Source organism: Panulirus ornatus, chromosome 10, assembly GCF_036320965.1.
Source record: "Panulirus ornatus isolate Po-2019 chromosome 10, ASM3632096v1, whole genome shotgun sequence".
In the NCBI taxonomy this organism is placed as follows: domain Eukaryota; kingdom Metazoa; phylum Arthropoda; class Malacostraca; order Decapoda; family Palinuridae; genus Panulirus; species Panulirus ornatus.
This window is the reverse complement of record NC_092233.1, coordinates 31,982,402-31,998,817: the sequence shown is the minus strand read 5'-3', so window position 1 is coordinate 31,998,817 and position 16,416 is coordinate 31,982,402. Positions and strand designations below refer to the sequence as shown.

At 41.2% G+C, this 16,416-nt stretch overlaps 1 protein-coding gene across 1 annotated transcript in view; it reads left to right on the top strand.

Moving 5' to 3' along the window:
• LOC139750880 (minichromosome maintenance domain-containing protein 2-like) overlaps positions 1-16,416 on the top strand; it is a 140,015-nt gene that overhangs the window by 95,619 nt on the left and 27,980 nt on the right. Inside the window, exon 10 of the mRNA XM_071665745.1 lies at positions 7,397-7,544. Within this exon, the coding sequence (XP_071521846.1) occupies positions 7,397-7,544 (148 nt within the window). The remainder of the gene's footprint in view (positions 1-7,396; positions 7,545-16,416) is intronic.

Genomic DNA, 16,416 nt, shown 5'->3' with positions numbered 1-16,416 from the left:
TATGTAAGTAGGAGAGATGGCCAGAGAGCGTTATTGGATTACGTGTTAATTGATAGACGCACGAAAGAGAGACTTTTGGATGTTAATGTGCTGAGAGGTGCAACTGGAGGGATGTCTTATTATTATCTTGTGGAAGCAAAGGTGAAGATTTGAGGGGGTTTTCAGAAAAGAAGAATGTTGGGGTGAAGAGAGTGGTGAGAGTAAGTGAGCTTGGGAAGGAGACTTGTGTGAGGAAGTACCAGGAGAGACTGAGTACAGAATGGAAAAAGGTGAGAACAAAGGAGGTAAGGGGAGTGGGGGAGGAATGGGATGTATTTAGGGAATCAGTGATGGCTTGCGCAAAAGATGCTTGTGGCATGAGAAGCGTGGGAGGTGGGTTGATTAGAAAAGGTAGTGAGTGGTGGAATGAAGAAGTAAGATTATTAGTGAAAGAGAAGAGAGAGGCATTTGAACGATTTTTGCAGGGAAAAAATGCAATTGAGTGGGAGATGTATAAAAGAAAGAGGCAGGAGGTCAAGAGAAAGGTGCAAGAGGTGAAAAAGAGGGCAAATGAGAGTTGGGGTGAGAGAGTATCATTAAATTTCAGGGAAAACAAAAAGATGTTTTGGAAGGAGGTAAATAAAGTGCGTAAGACAAGGGAACAAATGGGAACTTCAGTGAAGGGGGCTAATGGGGAGGTGATAACAAGTAGTGGTGATGTGAGAAGGAGATGGAGGGAGTATTTTGAAGGTTTGTTGAATGTGTTTGATGATAGAGTGGCAGATGTGGGGTGTCTTGGTCGAGGTGGTGTGCAAAGTGAGAGGGTTAGGGAAAATGATTTGGTAAATAGAGAAGAGGTAGTAAAAGCTTTACGGAAGATGAAAGCCGGCAAAGCAGCAGGTTTGGATAGCATTGCAGTGGAATTTATTAAAAAAGTGGGTGACTGTATTGTTGACTGGTTGGTAAGGTTATTTAATGTATATATGATTCATGGTGAGGTGCCTGAGGATTGGCGGAATGCTTGCATAGTGCCATTGTACAAAGGCAAAGGGGATAAGAGTGAGTGCTCAAATTACAGAGGTATAAGTTTGTTGAGTATTCCTGGTAAATTATATGGGAGGGTATTGATTGAGAGGGTGAAGGCATGTACAGAGCATCAGATTGGGGAAGAGCAGTGTGGTTTCAGAAGTGGTAGAGGATGTGTGGATCAGGTGTTTCCTTTGAAGAATGTATGCGAGAAATACTTAGAAAAACAAATGGATTTGTATGTAGCATTTATGGATCTGGAGAAGGCATATGATAAGAGTTGATAGAGATGCTCTGTGGAAGGTATTAAGAATATATGGTGTGGGAGGCAAGTTGTTAGAAGCAGTGAAAAGTTTTTATCGAGGATGTAAGGCATGTGTACGTGTAGGAAGAGAGGAAAGTGATTGGTTCTCAGTGAATGTAGGTTTGCGGCAGGGGTGTGTGATGTCTCCATGGTTGTTTAATTTGTTTATGGATGGGGTTGTTAGGGAGGTGAATGCAAGAGTTTTGGAAAGAGGGGCAAGTATGAAGTCTGTTGTGGATGAGAGAGCTTGGGAAGTGAGTCAGTTGTTGTTCGCTGATGATACAGCGCTGGTGGCTGATTCATGTAAGAAACTGCAGAAGCTGGTGACTGAGTTTGGTAAAGTGTGTGAAAGAAGAAAGTTAAGAGTAAATGTGAATAAGAGCAAGGTTATTAGGTACAGTAGGGTTGAGGGTCAAGTCAATTGGGAGGTAAGTTTGAATGCAGAAAAGCTGGAGGAAGTGAAGTGTTTTAGATATCTGGGCATGGATCTGGCAGCGGATGGAACCATGGAAGCGGAAGTGAATCATAGGGTGGGGGAGGGGGCAAATATTCTGGGAGCCTTGAAGAATGTTTGGAAGTCGAGAACATTATCTCGGAAAGCAAAAATGGGTATGTTTGAAGGAATAGTGGTTCCAACAATGTTGTATGGTTGCGAGGCGTGGGCTATGGATAGAGTTGTGCGCAGGAGGGTGGATGTGCTGGAAATGAGATGTTTGAGGACAATATGTGGTGTGAGGTGGTTTGATCGAGTAAGTAATGGAAGGGTGAGAGAGATGTGTGGAAATAAAAAGAGTTTGGTTGAGAGAGCAGAAGAGGGTGTTTTGAAATGGTTTGGTCACATGGAGAGAATGAGTGGGGAAAGATTGACCAAGAGGATATATGTGTCAGAGGTGGAGGGAACGAGGAGGAGTGGGAGACCAAATTGGAGGTGGAAAATGGAGTGAAAAAGATTTTGAGTGTTCGGGGCCTGAACATGCAGGAGGGTGAAAGGCATGCAAGGAATAGAGTGAATTGGAACGATGTGGTATACCGGGGTCGACGTGCTGTCAATGGATTGAGCCAGGGCATGTGAAGCGTCTGGGGTAAACCATGCAAAGTGTGTGGGGCCTGGATGTGGAAAGGGAGCTGTGGTTTCGGTGCATTATTACATGACAGCTAGAGACTGAGTGTGAATGAATGGGGCCTTTGGTGTTTTTCCTAGCGCTACCTCGCACAGATGAGGGGGAGGGGGTTGTTATTCCATGTGTGGCGAGGTGGCTATGGGAACAAATAAAGGCAGACAGTATGAATTATGTACATGTGTATATATGTATATGTCTGTGTGTGTATACATATGTGTACATTGAGATGTATAGGTATGTATATTGTGCGTGTGTGGACATGTATGTATATACGTGTATGTGGGCAGGTTGGGCCATTCTTTCGTCTGTTTCCTTGCGCTACCTCACTAACGCGGGAGACAGCGATAAAGCAAAATAAATAAATAAATAAATAAATAAATAATAAAAAGATGTTTTGGAAGGAGGTAAATAAAGTGCGTAAGACAAGGGAACAAATGGGAACATCAGTGAAGGGGACTAATGGGGAGATAATAACAAGAAATGGTGATATGAGAAGGAGATGGAGTGAGTATTTTGAAGGTTTGTTGAAGGTGTTAGATGATAGAGTGGCAGATATAGGGTATTTTGGTCGAGGTGGTGTGCGAAGTGAGAGGGTCAATGAGAATGGTTTGGTAAACAGAGAAGAGGTAGTGAAAGCTTTGCAGAAGGTGAAAGCCGGATGGTATTGCAGTGGAATTTTTATTAAAATAAGGGGTGACTTGTGTTGTTGACTGGTTGATGAGGATATTCAAAGTATGTATGGCTCATGGTGAAGTACCTGAGGATTGGTGGAATGCATGCATAGTGCCATTGTACAAAGGCAAAGGGGATAAAAGTGAATGTTCAAATTACAGAGGTATAAGTTTGTTGAGTATTCCTGGTAAATTATATGGGAGGGTATTGATTGAGAGGTTGAAGGCATGTACAGAGCATCAGACTGGGCAAGAGCAGTGTGGTTTCAGAAGTAGGAGAGGATGTGTGGATCAGGTGTTTGCTTTGAAGAATGTATGTGAGAAATACTGAGAAAAACAAATGGATTTGTATGTAGCATTTATGGATCTGGAAAAGGCATATGATAAGAGTTGATAGAGATGTTCTGTGGAAAGTATTAAGAGTAAATGGTGTGGGAGGCAAGTTGCTAGAAGCAGTGAAAAGTTTTTATCGAGGATGTAAGGCATGTGCAAAAGTAGGAAGAGAAGAAAGTGATTGGTTCTCAGTGAATGTCAGTTTGTGGCAGGGGTGTGTGATGTCTCCATGGTTGTTTAATTTGTTTATGGGTGGGGTTGTTAGGGAGGTGAATGCAGGTGTTTTGGAGAGAGGGGCAAGTATGCAGTCTGTTGTGGATGAGAGGGATTAGGAAGTGAGTCAATTGTTGTTCGCTGATGATACAGCGCTGGTGGCCGATCCAGGTGAGAAACTGCAGAAGTTGGTGACTGAGTTTGGTAAAGTGTGTGAAAGAACAAAGCTGAGAGTAAATCTTAATAAGAGTAAGGTTATTAGGTAAAGCAGGGTTGAGGTCAAGTCAATTGGGAGGTAAGTTTGAATGGAGAAAAACTAGAGGAAGTGAAGTGTTTTAGATATTTAGGTGTGGATTTAACAGCGGATGGAACCATGGAAGTGGAAGTGGTTCACAGGGTGGGGGAGGGGGTGAAGGTTCTGGGAGCATTGAAGAATGTGTGGAAGGCAAGAACATTATCTTGGAAAGCAAAAATGGGTATGTTTGAAGGAATAGTGGTTCCAACAATGTTATATGGTTGCAAGGCATGGGCTGTAGATAGGGTTGTGCGGAGGAGGGTGGATGTGTTGGAAATGAGATGTTTGAGGACAATATGTGGTGTGAGGTGGTTTGATCGAGTAAGTAAAGAAAGGGTATGAAAGATGTGTGGTAATAAAAAGAGTGTGGTCGAGAGAGCAGAAGAGGGTGTATTGAAATGGTTTGGTCTCATGGAGAGAATGAGTGAGGAAAGATTGACAAAGAGGATATATGAGTCAGAGGTGGAGGGAACGAGGAAAAGTGGGAGACCAAATTGGAGGTGGAAGGATGAAGTGAAAAAGATTTTGAGTGATCAGGGCTGGAACATTCAGGAGGGTGAAAGGCTTGCAAGAAATACAGTGAATTGGAATGATGTGGTATACAGGGGTCGACGTGCTGTCAATGGATTGAACCAGGGCATGTGAAGTGTCTGGGGAAAACCATGGAAAGTTTCGTGGGGCCTAGATGTGGAAAGGGAGCTGTGGTTTCGGTGCATTACACATGACAGCTAGAGACTGAGTGTGAATGAATGTGGCCATTGTTGTCTTTTCCTTGTGCTGGCTTGCGCGTGTGAGGGGAAAGGGGAGTGCCATTTCATGTGTGGCTGGGTGGCGATGGGAATGGCTGAGGGCAGCAAGTATGAATATGTACGTTTGTATATATGTATTTGTCTGTGTATGTATATGTATGTATACATTGAAATGTATAGGTATGTATATGTGCATGTGGGCATGTATGTACTTAATGTGTATGTACTTACATGTGTATGTGGGTGGGTTAGGCCATTCTTTCGTCTGTTTCCTTGCGCTACCTTGCTAATGAGGGAGACAGCAACAAAATAGAATGATATGAATATGATATGGTTAATGAAAACAACATGAATATATCTCAGAAATGCTTCAATAAAACTTTCAAAGAAGTAAAGGGAGCATATGTTCCCAAGCGTAGTAGATGGTCTATTTCTAAAACAAAGCCAAGGTGGTGGGATGGTGAAATGGCGAAGTGTCTGTTGTCTAAGAAAGTAGCTCATAAGAAACTCATAGACCAATAGCCAACATGATAGAGTAAGGTATGTAAATTAGCACAGATAAACTAAGAGGCTTATACAACAAAGTAAACATCAGTATGAAGTGCATATTGCCTAAAATGGCAAAAGAAATCCTAAGGAGTTTTACAGTTGTGTTAGGAGCATTAGATTTATTACCCAGTCAAGTGGTTCATTGATTATGGAAAATAGTGACTTAGTTCAAGACAAGACAGCCGTAGGAGAAATCCTAAATTACTTTTTTGTATCTGTATTTATGACTGAAGACACAACTCATGTCCTGAATGTAGGTGCTAATAAGAGAGAAGAATGTCTTGCAGGATATTACATAAAAGTTGATGATATACTATCAACAATAAATGGAATAAAAGTAAATGAATGGGCAGGCCCTGATAAGTTTTAACCGAGGACAATGACACAGGCAAAAAATTAGATAGTTAAGTCCTGACTGCTCGTCTCATTAAGTCACTTTCCATGGAAAAGTTCCAAATGAATGGAAGTTTGCCATGTAACATCAACATTAAAAAATGATGCACTTCCAGAATATTATCATCCAGCTTAGCATCTGTAGTTGGAAAACTCATGGAAACCATCATTCAAGACAGAACTGTAAACATTTTAGAGGACCACCACTTGATGAATGAATCTCAGTATGGTTTTCAACATAATTGCTCATGTCTGACAAATCTGCTTGATTTCTTTTATGATATAATCAACAAGTATTATGACAATAAGGCAGCTAATGTCATCTATCTAGATTTTCAAAAAGCATTCGATAAGGTTCCACATCAAGTTATCAGCAAAAATTGTCTTGTGGTACTGATGGGTTGTACTTCAGTGGATAACAAATAGGTTGACTGGCTGTAAACAGAATTATGATTAATGGTTGAGCCTAAAATTGGTTAGACATAAGTAGTGTGCCACAAGTATCAGGCTTTGGATCAGTTCTCTTTCTCAGATAAACTAATGGCATTGATAGTGGGCTGAACTGTAAGATATCAAAATTCACAAATGACTCTAAGCTGGGAAATATAGCTACAACTGAACTTAAATATCTGCAGAGACAAACTGATGGACTGGGCCCATAAATGGCAAGTGAATTTACATATTGATAAATACAAAGTTTTACATTTTGGGAGTAAAAATGAAATGGTAAGGTACTGTATGAATCATGTTGAGCTGCCAAAGGTAAATGAGGAAAATGACTTAGGCATGATTATCTCTGGTGACCTAAAACCAAGTAAGTAGTGCATAGAAGCAGTGAAAAGGGCAAACAGGATTCTTCAGTTCATGGGTTGGGCTTTCAAATTTAAGTGAAAGGAAATCATCCTAACTTTTTACAGTTCACTGGTGCAGCCCCATCTTGAATATTGTGTTCAAGTTTGGTCACCCTACTTAAAAAAAAGACATAGACAGCATGGAAAGGGTACAGTATCATGCTAGCAAAATGAATCCTGGACTGAGAAACAAATCCTATGCAAGCCCACAAAACAACAAATCTATTTAATCTAAAACGAGAGTTAAGAGGTGATCTAGTACAAACATTTGAAATTATCAAAAGCTTTGATAATTAACAATCCTCTTAAAACTTGATTCATGTGATTTCAAGAACAGTAATGGATACAAACTCATAGGCAACCATTTTACCCTGAAAGAGGCAAAGTATTTCTTTAAAGGGATTGAAAGCAGTACTAGATACATTCAAGAACAGACTTGACAAACATTTTGCTTCATGTCCATGACTAATATTATTTGTGCCTCCTTTGCCACACTGATAGTTTGCAAGTTTTTCTTCTTTGAATTATCAACTCTCAATGCATTTATCTGTAAGTTTCTGATATCTTCCACTATCACAATCAGGGACCCAATCATCTGTTGCTGTTTGAATTCCTTTGCATATGTGTTGTGGTGTATTACTTTTAACTAAAAATCTTTTGAAATTGTTATGTCATAATTATTCCTGTAAGTACCTTTCTGGCACTAAGATATTTCACTAAATCTAACAAAGGGTGGGGGGGTGGTGTCTGGCCAGAGCCTCCCTTGTTCAGATTAGGGTTATGTATGATGAATGAAAGTGTGAGGGAAGACTGAAAAGTACAAGTGTATTTCCCAGATTCTGCATTATCAGCCTTACTTTCTGACAGGCATATTATTGACATCATGTGTTCTTACTTGCATTTGTACACCAGTGTGTTTGGTCTGGTAGTGTACACGGAGACACCAGCAGGAGAGTGTGAAAGTGAGGCAGAAGAGGTGATCACCCTACATACACTACTTGAGGGGACAAGACCACAGCCCCCTACTCAACCACTCCTTCCCCCAGACCAGCTCCTACAGGTTATTGCCATTTATTCCTTTATATATTTTCATAGGACAGGTGTATATTGCAATGGCAGGAAGGTATTGTTTGCTTAGTTTTCAGTGCTTAAATTACCAGTATTATTTTCAGTTTCACTGTATCATTATTTCTGCTTCTTGTACTATTAGTCTGCATAGCTTACAATTGAAAGTCTGAGCCAAAATTTTATGTTCTTTTCATCATATTATCACCAGCATCTCACTTCCAGTATCTGAGATAACCTAAATAAAACCTGAGTAAATCTCAACAACAATGCTTTGATAACATATGTTGATATACAATACTATAGAGTGCATCCACATACTCAAATATCATTCCAGTATGTGCTTTTAGAAGTTAGTTGAGGTGGGGGCAAATGTGAAAGTAATGCAGACAAAGGGGCAGGATTGTCTGTGGATAAAACTGAAAGTTAGCTTGTAGGAGAAACTGGACGTGTAGACTCTTGGCTGCCCTTGCTGCTTTGATTTGAAATTGAAGAATTTATTTTGGATTGACTTTCTTTTTACTATTAGATGTCTTTATAACAATTAAAGGTATCAGTTATTAACCTACCACTTTTAGGAACTATTGTATAGGATCATTTTCACCAAAAATAACCATTGTTGTTCGATCAGCTGGAAATCTGAGACACCTGTTTTATTGTTAAATTTCACTGGGATGACTCAACAGGAAGCATTTCTTTTTCAACTCATGGTGAATCTAAGTCCAGTGAATCTTCAAGTGACAGATCTCCATGTAGTTCAAGCAGTGACATGATAAGGATCTTGGGAGCCTGGGGCAAATATTTTCTTGCCTCTAATCCTTAAAAATGACAAAGAATTTTAAAGCCATCCAAACTAATGGGCTGTGAAATGATTCAAGGAAAGTCAGATCCTCTCTTTTTCGGCAGCATTACTCTCCCTCCCATAAAGCTACTGGTCCTTGGGATAATCTAGGAACAGTCAGATCTTCACATTTTCAGGGCCAACCAAACTGTCCAGCCCAAGGATGATTTAAGGAAAATCAGATCCTTTCATTTTCAGGGCCTCCCAAATTGGGATAATTAAGGACAGTCGAATTTTTTCATTTTCAGACCCCTTCCTGAATGATGAACCCTGTGACAATTTACAAGAAATAAAATTTTCTCAGTCCTCTCCATCTCCATCCCCACCCTCTGAACTTGCCATTGGACGCAAGCAGTTTCTCCATGACAGCCTCATCCACTTCATCAAAACCAGCTTCATTTGAACACTCGGAAAATCATTTTCAAAGTCCTGCAAGTCACGCATATTATCAGACGAGATTTTCTCCAAAGTTCCATTTGTGTATGACAGCGGAACTTCATTCCATGACATGTTCCAGCTTCTTAATCATATTCATGCTTGCTGCCTTCATCCATTCCTGTCACCACCCCACCACACATGAAAAAACAGCAAGAAAAACCCGATTGCTCAAAATCTTTTTCACTCCATCCTTCCATCTCCAATTTGGTCTCCCACTTCTCCTCATTCCCTCCACCTCTGACACATATATCCTCTTTGTCAATCTTTCCTCGCTCATTCTCTCCATGTGTCCAAACCATTTCAATACACCCTCTTCTGCTCTCTCAACCACACTCTTTTTATTACCACACATCTCTCTTACTCAGTCATTACTTAATCAAACCACCTCACACCACATATTGTCCTCAAGCATTTCATTTCAAACACATCCACCCTCCTCCGCACAACTGTATCTATAACCCATGCCTCGCAACCATATTAGATTGTTGCAACCACTATTCCTTCAAACATACCCATTTTTGCTCTCCGAGATAATGTTCTCACCTTCCACGCATTCCTCATTGCTTCCAGAACCTTTGCCCCTCCCCCACCCTGTGACTCACTTCCACTTTCATGGCTCCATCTGCTGCTAAATCCACTCCCAGATATCTAAAACACTTCACTTCCTCCAGTTTTTCTCCATTCAAACTTACCTCCCAATTTACTTGTCCCTCAACCCTGCTGAACCTAATTCCTTCATCTTATTCACATTTACTCTCAGCTTTCTTATTTCACTCACTTTACCAAACTCAGTCACCAGCTTCAGTTTCTCACCAGAATCAGCCACCAGCGCTGTATCATCAGCGAACAACAACTGACTCACTTTCCAAGCCCTCTCATCCACAACAGACTGCATACTTGCCCCTCTCTCTAAAACTCTTGCATTCACCTCCCTAACAACCCCATCCATAAGAAATTAAACAACCATGCAGACATCACTAACCCCTGCTGCAAACTGACATTCACTGGGAACCAATCACTTTCCTCTCTTCCTACACGTACACATGCCTTACGTCCTCGATAAAAACTTTTCACTGCTTCTAACAACTTGCCTCCCACACCATATATTCTTAGTACCTTCCACAGAGCATCTCTATCAACTCTATCATATGCCTTCTCCAGATACATAAATGTGACATAAAAATCCATCTGTTTTTCTAAGTATTTCTCACATACAATCTTCAGAGCAAACTCCTGATCCACACATCCACTATCACTTCTGAAACCACACTGCTCTTCCCCAATCTGATGCTCTGTATGCTCTGTACATGCCTTTACCCTCTCAATCAATACCCTCCTATATAACTTCCCAGGAATAGTCAACACACTTGTACCTCTTTAATTTGAAAACTCATCTTTATCCCCTTTGCCTTTGTACAATGGCGCTATGCATGCATTCTGCCAATCCTCAGGCACTTCACCGAGAAACATCCATACATTGAATATCCTTACCAATCAGTCAACAACACAGTCACCCCCTTTTTTTTTTAATAAATTCCACTGCAATACCATCCAAACCCGCCACCTTGCCGGCTTTCATCTTCTTTATATGTATATGTATATTTTTTATTATTCTTTTTATTATACTTTGTCACTGTCTCCCGCGTTAGCGAGGTAGCACAAGGAAACAGACAAAAGAATGGCCCAACCCACCCACATACAAATATATGTACATACACGTCCACACACGCACATATACATACCTATACATTACAACGTATACGTATGTATACATACACAGACATATACATATATACACTTGTACATAATTCATACTTGCTGCCTTTATTCATTCCCGTTGCCACACCCTCCACACATTAAATGACAACCCCTTCCCCCGCATGTGCGCGAGGTAGAGCTAGTAAAAGACATCAAAGGCAACATTTGTTCACACTCAGTCTCTAGCTGTCATGTATAATGCACTGAATCCACAGCTCCCTTTCCACATCCAGGCCCCACAGAACTTTCTATGGTTTACCCCAAATGCTTCACATGCCCTGGTTCAGTCCATTGACAGCATGTTGACCCTGGTATACCACATCGTTCCAATTCACTTCATTCCTTGCACGCCTTTCACCCTCTTGCATGTTCAAGCCCCGATTGCTCAAAATCTTTTTGCCTCCATCCTTCCACCTCCAATTTGGTCTCCCACTTCTCCTTGTTCCCTCAACCTCTGACACATATATACTCTTTGTCAGTCTTTCCTCACTCATTCTCTCCATGTGACCAAACCATTTCAAAACACCCTCTTCTGCTCTCTCAACCACACTCTTTTTATCATCACACATCTCTCTTACCCTTTCATTACTTACTCGATCAAACCACCTCACACCACATATTGTCCTCAAACATCTCATTTCCAACACATCCACCCTCCTCTGAAGAACTCTATCTATAGCCCTCGCCTCACAACCATATAACAATGTTGGAACCACTATTCCTTCAAACATACCCATTTTTGCTCTCTGAGATAATGCTTCTCGCCTTCCACACATTTTTCAATACTCCCAGAACTTTTGCCCCCTCCCCCAGCCTGTGACTCACTTCTGCTTCCATGGTTCCATCCGCTGCCTAATCCACTCCCAGATATCTAAAACGCTTCACTTCCTCTAGTTTTTCTCCATTCAAACTTACCTCCCAATTGACTTGTCCCTCAACCCTACTGTACCTAATAACCTTGCTCTTATTCACATTTACTCTTAACTTTCTTCTTTCACACACTTTACCAAACTCAGTCACCAGCTTCTGCATTTTCTCACCTGAATCAGCCACCAGCACTGTATCATCAGCGAACAACAGCTGACTCACTTCCCAAGCTTTCTCATCCACATGAGACTGCATGCTTGCCCCTCTTTCCAAAACTCTTGCATTCACCTCCCAACAACCCCATCCATAAGCAAATTAAACAACCATGGAGACATCATGCACCCCTGCCGCAAACCACCATTCACTGAGAACCAATTTTTTTCCTCTCTTCCTACTCGTACACATGCCTTGCATCCTCTATAAAATCTTTTCACTGCTTCTAGCAACTTTCCTCCCACACCATATATTCTTAATACCCTCCACAGAACATCTCTATTAACTCTGTCATATGCCCTCTCCAGATCCATAAATGCTACATACAAATTCATTTGTTTTTCTATGTATTTCTGACATACATTCTTCAAAGCAAACACCTGATCCATACATCCTTTACCACTTCTGAAACCACACTGCTCTTCCCCAATCTGATGCTTTGTAAATGCCCTCACCCTTTCAATCAATACCCTCCCAATAATTTCCCAGGAATACTCAACAAACGTATACCTGTAATGTGAACACTCACCCTTATCCCCTTTGCCTTTGTGCAGTGGCACTATGCATACATTCTGCCAATCCTCAGGAACTTCATCATGAGTCATACATACATTAAATATCCTCACCAACAAGTCAACAACACAGTCACCCTCTTTTTTAATAAATTCCACTGTAATACCATCCAAACCCGCCGCGTTGCCGACTTTCATCTTCCGCAAAGCTTTTACCACCTCTTCTCTGTTTACCAAATCATTCTCCCTAACCCTCTCACTTCACACACCACCTCGCCCAAAACACCCTATATCTGCCATTCTATTATCTGACACATTCAGTAAACCTTCAAAATACTCAATCCATCTTCTCCTCACATACATGTTATTACTCCATAGCCCTTCACCGTGTTCCTTGTTTCTTGTCTTCGAACTTTATTTACCTCCTTCCAAGAATTTTATTCTCCTAAAATTAATATACTCTCTACCTAACTCTCATTTGCCCTCTTTTCCCTCTTGTACTTTCTCTGACTGGCTATCTTTTGTATACATCTCCACTCAGTTGCACGACTGCCACATATAAAATCACCAAATTACATGTCCTTCTCTCACAACATCTAACTTCTTCACTCCCTCTTTTTAAAAAATTCCCACTGCAATAACACCCAAACCCCGCCGCTTTCCCGATTTTCATTTTCCGCAAAGTTTTACCCCCTTTCTCTGTTTCCCAAAATCTTTCTCCCTACCCTTCATTCGAAACCCCACCTCCCCCAAAACACCCTATATTCCCCTTTATTATTGCAAATTCAGTAACCTTCAAAATACTAATCATCTTCTCAACCCCACTACAGATTACCCCCCTTAGCCCCTTCCCGATTTTCCCCATTTGTTCTTTGTCTTAGCACTTTATTTACCCCCTTCCAAAAATCTTTTTTTTCTCCCAAATTTTTAAAAAAATACTTCTCCCCAACTCTCATTTGCCCTCTTTTTCACCTCTTGTATCTTTCTCTTGACCTGCTTCTTTCTTTTTTCCATCTCCACCTTTTGGACTTTCCCCCCAAAAAAAATCATCAAAAAATTTTGTCCCCTTTTCTTTCACTAAAAATCTAACTTCTTCATCCCACCCCTCACTACCCTTTTTTATCTGCCCCCCCCACATTTCTCATTTCCCCAGGTGTCTTTGTGAAAGCCCTTGCTTTCTCCCCCCAAAAAAATCCCCTTTGTCCCCCCCCCCCCCCCTTTTTTATTTGCTCTTTACCCCCGCCTTTTTTTTTAAAATTTTTTTTCCCGTTTATTTGCACTATTTCCCCCCCGCAAAAAAATCAAACCAAAAGCCTCTCTCTCTTCTCTTTCACTAACAATTTACTTCTTCTCCCCACCACTCAAACCTTTTAATTCCCCACCCCCCATGAGTGACTGGAAACGATTTGGTATAGGGGGGGTCAAGTGCGGTCAGTGGACTAAACCCCAGGATAAAAGCATTGGGGGGAAAACCATGGAAGTTTTGTAAGGGGCCTGGTGGGGAAAAGATGTGGGTTTTCGGGCATTATACATGACAGCTGAGAGGTGTGAACAAATGTGGCTTCGTTGTTTTTTCCCTTGGTTCCCTCACGCCTGGGGGGAGGTGGTTGTCATTCATGTGGGGGGGGGTGGTGACAGGAATAAACAAAGGCAGCAAGATGTTTTTTATTATTTTTTTTTTGCTTTGTCGTGTCCCCCGCGTTAGGAGATGCGAAAGGGAAAAGACGAAAAAAAGGCCCAACCCCCCCACTTTAACAGTATTACACACGTCCAACAGAAAATATACTCCCCCTTAATTAAATGTAAATACATTTAACCACAGACTTTTATTATTTAAATTACAAATTATACTGTCTGCCTTTATTTGTTCCCCATCCCCCCTGCCACCATGGAATAACAACCCCCTCCCCCATGTTGCGATTTGTGCCTAGGAAAAAGGCACCAAAGGCCCACTCGTTCACACCCCAGTCTCTGCTGTCATGTAAAATGCCCGGAAACCAAGCCCCCCTTTCCACGGCCCCCAAAAATTTTTTTTTTTCCTGTTTTTCCCCCAGACGTTCACTGCCGGGGTTCATCCAGGACGAGTGACCCGGTTTTCCACATGTTCAATTCCCCTTATTCCTTTTACACCCCCTTTCCCCCTCCTGCATTTTAGGCCGGATCACCAAAATTTTTTTTACCTTCCTTTCCACCTAAATTTGGTTTCCCATTCCTGCCCCCTCCAACCTGGCCCCTTTACCCTCTTTGTCAATCTTTCCTCATCTTCTCCTGTGACCAAACCTTCAAAAACCCTCTTCCGTCTCTAACCCACCTTTTTTTTTCACACCTTCTTTCCCTTTACATTATTTATCGATAACCCCCCTCACACCAATATTGTTTCAAACTTCATTTCCCACTCCCACCCCCCTGCATAAACTCTTCCTTAGCCACGCTCGAAACCCATCAACTTGTTGGAACCACTATTCCCTTAAACATCCCCATTTTGTTTGCGAGATAATGTTCTCGATTTCCCAAACATTCTTAAAAGCCCCCAGAATTTTGCCCCCCCCCCCACCCTTTTGTTCACTTCCGTTTCCCATGGTTCCATCCGTCAGTTTCCACCCCCAGTATCTAAAACATTTTATTCCCCAGTTTTTCCATTCAAATTACCCCCCAATTGACTTGCCCCTCAACCCCACTGTCCCAAAAAACCTTCTCTTATTCCTTTACTTTAACTTTCTTCTTTCACCACTTTACAAACTCAGTAACCGTTCTGCAGTTTTCACAAATCAGCACCAGCGCGTTTATATCAGGCGAACAAAAAAGGGACTCACCCCCCCAAGCTTCTCATCCCAACAGATGATACTTGCCCCTTTTTTCCAAAAATTTTTGCATTCACCTCCTTAAAAACCCCCGACCCAATAAACAAATTAAACAACATGGGAATCACAACCCCTGCGCAAACTAATTCATGGAACCAATCACTTTCCTTTCTTCCTCACGTACACATGCCCTTAGTCTGATAAATTTTTCATGTTCTATCACTTGCCTCCCAACCATATATTCTTAATACCTTCCACAGGAAACATTCTAAAACTTTTCTTTTGCCCTTTTCCCCTCCCTAAAATGCTACATACAATCATTTGTTTTTTTTAAGGGATTTTTCCATACATTTTCCAAGCAAACACCGGGTCCCACATCCCCTTTCCACTTCGAACCCCCATGCTTTCCCAGTCTGATGCCTTGTAATGCCTTCCCTCTCAATCAATACCCCCCCTATAATTTTCCAGGAATATAACAAAACTTTATATCGTATTTGGATCATTATCCCCCCTTTTCCTTTGTACCCAAAGGCCTATGCAAGCATTCCGCCCCAAACCTCAGGCACCTCACCCCGGATCTTACATACATTAAATACCTTTCCAACCCGTCAACAATACAGTACCCCCCTTTTTTTAAATTCCCGCAATACCTTCAACCTGCTGCCTTGCCGGCTTTATCATCCTTTAAACTTTTACTCCTTTTCTTATTTACCAAATCGTTTTCCCTAACTCTCATTGCACATTGCAATGAATTATTTTTAAAATGTGTATATACGTATATGTCTGTGTATGTATTTATATGTATAGGGTTTAAAAAGTATGGTATGATACGTGCTGTCTGGATGTTATTTTATATACATGTGTTGTTCGGGGGGTTGAGGGATTCTTTCGACTGTTTCCTTGCATATGTCACTAACGCGGGAGCAGTTTAAAAATATAATAAGAAGAAAAATCATGAGAGCTGTGTTTTGGGAGCCGCTGAATGAGGTGTGTAGTGGGTTTTGAAGCATGAAAACGGGTTATAGTGATGGGGATTTGAATGCACAGGTGAGTAATGTGAGTGAGGGAATAATTGGTATACATGGGTGTTCACTGTTGAAAAATGGAAACGGTGAAGAGTTTTGTAGTTTATTGTAAAAAAAAGGACTGGGGGATTGGTTTAAAAAAGAGGGGATATAAAAAATATATGTATGTAAGTGGGGGAGAAAAGGGCGGTTAAGGTAGCGTTATTGGATTACGTTTTAAAATGATAGGCCATGAAAGAGAGACTTTTGGATTTTTAATGTGCTGGGGGGTGCAATTTGGAGGGATGTTGACCCTTTCTTGGGGGCAAAGGGTGAAGATTTATAAAGAATTTTCTCAAAAGAGAGAATGTTGGAGTGAAGGAATGGTGAGAGTAAGTTGAGGGGAAGGAGCTTGTGTGAGGAAGTACAAGGA